The 7,500-nt window shown below is 44.5% G+C and overlaps 1 protein-coding gene across 1 annotated transcript in view; it reads right to left on the reverse strand.

Annotated features, from left to right (window-relative positions):
- Positions 1–7,500, reverse strand: part of LOC134460642 (low-density lipoprotein receptor-related protein 1B-like) — a 573,784-nt gene that overhangs the window by 380,757 nt on the left and 185,527 nt on the right. Inside the window, exon 2 of the mRNA XM_063212999.1 lies at positions 5,356–5,478. Coding sequence (XP_063069069.1) covers positions 5,356–5,478 — 123 coding nt within the window. The remainder of the gene's footprint in view (positions 1–5,355; positions 5,479–7,500) is intronic.

Below are 7,500 nucleotides of genomic sequence, written 5' to 3' on the forward strand. Positions count from 1 at the left end.
TCCTGCATCACACCTTTGCCATGTGTGGACATGTTGCTGCTCACTCACACTGTGGGCTGCCAACTGGAGTGTGCTATCCTGCTATTCAGCATTTCCATTCCAGCACTGGTGGCGGTGAGGCGCAGATACAGGGGCGGATATATAGGGGAGGCAAGCAGGGCATTTGCCCCAGGGGCCCAGGAACCTCCTGTATTAGATGTGGGGGCCCTATTGTGACCTTGGCAGACTGCATGGGGGGCTCTATTAGTGTCTTGCCCCGGCGCCCTGTATTTAATTGTTCCGCCACTGCGCAGATACACACAGACTTGAAAATGTGACCTTGAAGGGAACTGACTGTGACCTGGCAGGCCCCACTGCAGTGTAGCTCATTGCTTATGGATTACCACCCAGCTGCACACCCCATAATACTCAGTGGGATGCACACAGGCAGAAACAGAGCAAGATAGGGAGAGCTTACAGCACTGTGGCACCTTTCCAACACAGCTAACCCTTACAGAAATCGACCATGGTAAACCATCATTTTCACGTTTTTTTTGGAATGGTTCTGCACGTTTTTTTTTTGTCTAATCATGGTTTGACTATGGTTTAACTATAAATTACCACGGTTTATAATTCATTAAATTACCCTAAGCTACAGCTTTTTTATATCCAGGTTCAGAGTACTAAGACAAGAGTAACTATGAATTACCATGGTAGAACCATGGTTACTACAATAAAAACCATGGTCGATTTTCGTAAGGATTCCCACACGGCTCATTTGCAATGCTATTCACAAATGTGTGCATAAAAGCTCGGAGAAAAGTAGGAGATTAGACAATGTGGGAGGAGCAGAGGCTGTCTTCCTGTCCATGAATAGTAGGCTTGCAGGGCTTTTTCGTGTGTTATTTGAGCTCTCGTGTCTAATCTTTCTACTGCACCTACCTGGTTACAGGATTAGTTCACCTTGCAGGCATGCAGGCATGATTTAATATGCACTCACTGCCATGTTAACATGAACTAATCGTTTACAGTAATACATTTGTGGGAATGTGTGTGTGAGTGTGAGCGTGTGTGTGTGTGTGTGTGTGTGTGTGTGTGTGTGTGTGTGTGTGTGTGTGTGTGTGTGTGTGTGTGTGTGTGTGTGTGTGTGTGTGTGTGTGTGTGCGTGTGTGTGTGTGTGTGTGTGTGCGCGCGCGTGCGCTTCTGCAGTTGATTGGTGTGATATGTATTTGATTTCAGCATATGGAAAAAGCAATATTTTTAATGATGTGGGTATCTTTCATTCCACAGAGCGCACAGTGTGTGTGTGTGTGTGTGTGTGTGTGTGTGTGTGTGTGTGTGTGTGTGTGTGTGTGTGTGTGTGTGTGTGTGTGTGTGTGTGTGTGTGTGTGTGTGTGTGTGTGTGTGTGTGTGTGTGTGTGTGTGTGCATGTGTGTGTGTGTGTGTGTGTGTGTGTGTGTGTGTGTGTGTGTGTGTGTGTGTGTGTGTGTGTGTGTGTGTCTGTGTGTGTGTGTGAGTGTTTGTGTGTGCGTGCCTGCCTACACATGCGTGTCTATTAGTCTTCAGTAGGTGTGCTATGAGCTGAGATTTTAATCGCGTGCCGTGCCTACAGACCCCTCTTCACTCCACCAGAGTGCCCCCGGATAGTGATGTGTCGGTCGCGAACCGTTCGGCTCTAAGAACCGGCTGTTTGAAGTGAACGACGGGAACCGGCTCTTCAATGGGTGCCGTTTTAGAAAAAAAAATTGGGAGCCGTTTTTGTTTTTTTGTTTGTTTTTGTCCTTCTCTCCCCCTCCCTCTCATTGTGTGTATCCTCTAAAAGTGCCAGTGGTTACAGTGCAGGTGTTACAGACACACTCACAGCGATCAGAAATGTATTAATACCTCTTTAATATACTTTGTATTTTGTATGTTGGGTCATTATTTAACGACAGATTATAATAAAAGTGTTCTACATAAAGGCTTTTACACAGCAAGCACTGCCCAAAGAGCTTCAAAACGTCAATAATGAAACTAAATGTTGTAAAATAAAATAAAAACTATTAATTCATGAATAATGTAAACATATATGTAGGGAGCCGTTTGGGAGCTGAAAGAGCCGGCTCTCCATAGTAAGAACAGCCAATAAAACCGCATCTCAAAGAAGAGCGGAAAATCCCATCACTACTCTTATTCCATTTCCCCGTCAACGCATAATAATCCAGAATAATGAGACACTCAAAATTCCCCTGTAATAAATATGCATGGCTCTCCTCTCCTCCTCTTCTGACGCACTGTAAATAAATTGGAGCCAACATGATTAATCTAAATGATAATGGAGCACTATGGGGGGGGCGAGAGGTTAGGGAATAAATTATTACAAAATGGAGAGAAAAAGAACGAGAAAAAAAAATGACAGGGAAAAAAATTGCGGCAGAAAACTACACCTGATAAAATGGTGTGAGCATTTTAAGCACATGCTTATTAGAGCTGCAGGGGTCACGCTTGGTCGCGCTTTGCATGCGGTGTAAATGGGGTGCAGGTGAAGCCTGAGGAAAGATGCGTTTGGAGTTTCAAAACATTTCAAAACAGAAACATTAGTTCTACACTGAGCGGTGTGTGTATGTGTGTGTGTGTGTGTGTGTGTGTGTGTGTGTGTGTGTGTGTGTGTGTGTGTGTGTGTGTGTGTGTGTGTGTGTGTGTGTGTGTGTGTGTGTGTGTGTGTGTGTGTGTGTGTGTTTGTGTTTGTGTTTGTGTTTGCACATGTACTCAAGTGAGAGCTGGAGAGAAGCCTGTTTACAGCATTAAAACAGCTCTGTGCCCACTCTCTGATTTGAATAAAAACTCACCCATGGTTCAAATTAGCCAAAGCTGTTAGACTGTACAAGGGGGCAGAAAAGACATTTGAATCTGTGTGGTTGTGGAATTCATTTGCATAGGTTTTTTTTTTCCTGGCATTTGTCATACATGAAATTCAAGAAATAGACATTTTTAGCTGCAAAAATGACTGTACTTGGGCCATACTAGAAAAGATTAGTTTATTACTTAGTAAACTATCATGAAAAGGTCAAATTTGGCAATAGGTGACACAGTTTCAATGAGCAGCATAGTTGCAGTACCTTTTTTGACAATTTCCTGCACAGTGTACCTTTAAAAAAATAAAAAAGGAAAAAGAAAACCCTTTGCCTTGAGGACTTTCGGCAACTTGTAATTTGTGAGCCAGTCTGTCTTGTGAACAGCTGTGCAAGGTCTCCTGGCTCGCTGCCCAATCACACGGCTCCAGCAGCAGCTGCCTGCCCAATCACACGGCTCCAACAGCAGCTGCTAATGGAGCACCCTACTTTGAGAGGGGGCCTGTACTGTAAGTAATAAAAAATGCGCCAAGACCCAGACCTGGCAACCGCAGAGGATCTATTAGGGAAAGATCTATTGGGAAATGTCTTGCTACAAAAATAAATAAAACAAAATCACTGAGATCAGGCAACCGCCGAGGATCTATTAGGGAAAAATCTATGGGGAAATGTCTTAGTACAAAAAATAAAAAATCACAGAGATCAGGCAACCGCCGAGAATCTATTAGGGAAAGATCTATGGGGAAACGTCTGCCTAAAAACTAAAAATGCACCGAGGTCTGGCAAACGGCTGCTGATATTCTAGGGGGATCACTAAAGCTCTATAGGGAAAATATCTGGTTAAATTGGGTATCCGGCAACTGCTGAGGTGATCTGGTATCCATACGCTTATTAACCTGTTCCAGATTTACTGTATTTCTATCAAGCCTTTGAGTGTAACACAATATTTGGCAGGAAGTTATACGGAAAAGATCTGACTGAAAAAGGAAGGGAAGGATCATGTGTACAAAAGAAAAACAAAACAAAAAAGTCTGCAATGTCAGTATGCTCTCCCACCCCACCAGAAAGCTCCTCTCTAATCCCGACATTGGGTTTTGGACCTTGTTTCTGTTCTTTCACTTTGAATTTGTGTCCAGCAAAGCGGAAAACAAACGGATGAGCCTCAGGCCCACAAGAGCCATGGGTATACCAGCAGAGCTGGGCTGGCTATCTGGCATACCGGGCATTCCCCGGTGGGCCCTGCACTCTTGAGGGCCCCTATTTTCAGAAAGGTAAAAAAATATATATATTATTTTTTATTTTTACATTTCTGAAAATAGGGGCCCACGAGGGCGCGGGGCCCACCGATGAGTCAGTTCTACGCCACTACGAAATTATGAGGGGGGCCCTTTAAGCCAAACGTGCCCGGGCCCTATTTCTACCCCACCCCAGCCCTGTATACTAGTAGCTGGGTGTTTCATTCTGAGGTTGTGAGAGATTGAAGACTGATTGATTGAGACTGGATGTTTTCATTAGTACCTCCTGTCATTCAGCCCTTTGTCAGACGCGTCTATGTTCAGAACAGGAGGAAACGATCATGACAGCGCATGTAACCATCACTATTTTCCAGAACAACTGGGTGCAGAACTGGAGCACTATAGTTTTTCCCTCCACTGAACACACATGTTGCTCTTCTTTTCCTCTTCTGCTGCTAGAAGGAAATTGACCAGCTACCGTCCTATCCAGCAGGGCTGGGCTGGTAGGGAGAAATAGGCCCCGGGCACTTTTGGCTTAAAGGGGCCCCTCGGTGGGCCCCGCCCCCTCGTGGGCCCATATTTTCAGAAATGTAAAAAAATATATATTCTTAATTTTTTATTACATTTCTGAAAATAGTGGCCTACAAGGGTGCAGGGCCCACCTGGAAATGCCCAGTATGCCAGATGGCCAGTCCAGCTACCATCCTATCCTGAGGTGGACGGTATAGCCATTAGGCTGCAGCTTCACAACCGACCATCAAACAGACAGTTCCATTACGGAGATCGCCTCAGGTGCAGACAGTGGTCTATAGCTATAGGTGTTCTACTGCGGCTCAGGTGCAGACTAGTGGTCAATAGCTATAGTGTAGAGTGTTCTGCTACTGCGAAACTACTAAATTCTTTCTTGTTTGGTTATTATCAGATTTTTGAAATATGCCTGTGTTTTGTTTGTCCTTGACTCCTTGACAATATCTATCAGCTTCTTTAATATGCTTGGGCTCTTTTTGGGTCTATGGATCTGTCAATTTCTAAGGCTCTCTGAACAAGTAACATTTAAGAGCAATGTGATATCAAGAGTTTATTGTTGTGTAAAAAAGTGGATAAAATGCCAAAAACGTCCTTGTGTTGTTCCAGACTGTAGCACCAGATGTATAGAGAGTCCAGCGGAGGGACAGGTTGGGTGGATAGATAACCCAGCTGGAGTGGACAAATGCAACCGTGGTGAAGTGAACTGAAGTGGAGTGAAGTGAAGTGAATGAATGAATGAATGGGGTGGTTGGGTGGGCGTTGTGGCGTGGATCAATACTCACACTGGTCCAGGGTCTCGTCCGAGTCGTCCGGGCAGTCGGGCTCTCCATCACACAGCCAGCTCTCAGACACACAGGTCACCTGGTCGTGACACAGAAACTCCCCCACATCACACAAGATGGCCTCTGATGGAGCGAGAGAGAGGGGGAATGGGGAATGGGGAATGGACATGGAGAGAGAGAGAGAGAGAGAAAGAGAAGGGGGAGAGAAAGAGAGAGAGAGAGAGAGAGAGAGAGAGAGAGAGAGAGAGAGAGAGAGAGAGAGAGAGAGAGAGAGAGAGAGAGAGAGAGAGACAGAGAGAGAAGGAGAGACAGAAAGAGAGACAGAGGGAGAGAAAAGGTGGATAAATATAAAGAGGGGAGGAATAAAGAGAGAAAAAGAGAGAGAAAAGACAGGAAGTGAGATGGTTCATGAAATGCATAATGGATGGTGCTGTATGCCACTGGGCCAATGTCACATGAATGTCACACCAATGGGCTATGAATGAGGCATGAGGTGGATTCCAATATGTGAACTTCCGTCCTCCCTTGCTCACTTGCCTGCTTGTGATCTCATAATGACGTCACCGACGACAGAAAATGAATTCAATATCTTTCCAAAAGCACAATTCTAATGTCATTTTCTCATTTGCAATCAGGATGTTGAATGAAAAACAGTCCCCTAAAAGTTGTTTTGGCTAGGCTGACAGATGACAGGGAAACGTTATTGTTTTCTCCACGGAGGCTAAGCCACATGCACAAATGAAGGACAGGAGTCTACATATTGGAATGCAACCCTGGTAATGCCGGAGACCTGATGATGCTTATCATGATGTCCACCTATGGCTGTGTCAGCTAATTCCACTCTTCATGGACACTGCCGTGAATTCATTGTAAGACAGATGCTGGCAAATTAAAACATGAAGAATAATAATAAGGACTCAAAATGAGCACCAGTCAACTGGCACAATGCTGGTGAAATTGCAGTTTAGCGGGTAGAAAAGACCAACCAACTAGCCACTTTGACCCATTAGTGAGTGTGTGTAACATCTACTTGCCATTTTGGCTGGTGGTGAAAAAAAAAAATGAGTGCCCTAAATGGAAATAATGAATATTAAATTACATTTACAGATAGCTAGTTTTCTCCAGAGGAATAAACAATTAAGTTCAGGGCATGTCCTTGGAACAAGGTGGGGATGTATTAGAACAGGTAGAGTATATGCCTTGCTCAAGGACACCTCTACCACGCAGAAGGGCACCGCACATCAGCACAGCATTATTTATTCCCTTACCCACATTATTCTTCTCTGTTTGGTATACACAACCTTCCAATGCAGAGATACAACACTCCACTAGGTCCTAGATCAGTGGTTTTCAACCTTTTTTTTAACAAGCGCCCCCTTGACCTCACCATAAGCCTGCCAATGTCCCCTTGACCTCACCATAAGTCTCTCAACGCCCCATTGACATCACCATACGCCTGCCAACGCCCCGCTTAGTATTGAAAAATGAAACAACCGACTGCCCCCCGATGGGCACTAAGCCCCGTCCCCACTCAGCTGTATCCTTCTCAACGCCCCCTTAGGGCTCCTCAAGTAGCTGTAGCACCCCTGTTGAGAAACACTACCCTAGATATAAGGCGTCTGATGGAGCCTCCGAAATATTGCTTTAGCACGTACATCAACACACTAACACACTTACATGTGCATCTGTTAACGTGGACATCTCATAACATGCATTTTGTTTACAACACATGACATGTTCATGTGCCATGTTCATGAGGTGGAAATCACTTCTGTAAGCACAAGGCAAGTTTATCTGTCAACACACTCCATATTGAAAAAAGTAATAGCGATAGGCCTACATAGTTTCTGTGAAACACTCCTCATTTACATTGGCAGAAATGCAGCACTTACATCAACACACTAACATGTGCATCTGTTAACGCGAACATCTCATAACATGCATTTTGTTACAACACAAGACATGTTCATGTGCCATGTTCAAGACGTGGAAATCACACTTCTGTAAGCACAGTGTCTGTCAACACACTCATATTGAAAAAAGTAATAGCGATAGATAGTTGCTGTGAAACCCTCCTCATTTACATCGCCAGGCAGAGATGTAGCAGAGGACATCTCATTAATCTGCATGCACACACACACACAC

Source organism: Engraulis encrasicolus, chromosome 13 (assembly GCF_034702125.1).
Source record: "Engraulis encrasicolus isolate BLACKSEA-1 chromosome 13, IST_EnEncr_1.0, whole genome shotgun sequence".
In the NCBI taxonomy this organism is placed as follows: Eukaryota; Metazoa; Chordata; class Actinopteri; order Clupeiformes; family Engraulidae; genus Engraulis; species Engraulis encrasicolus.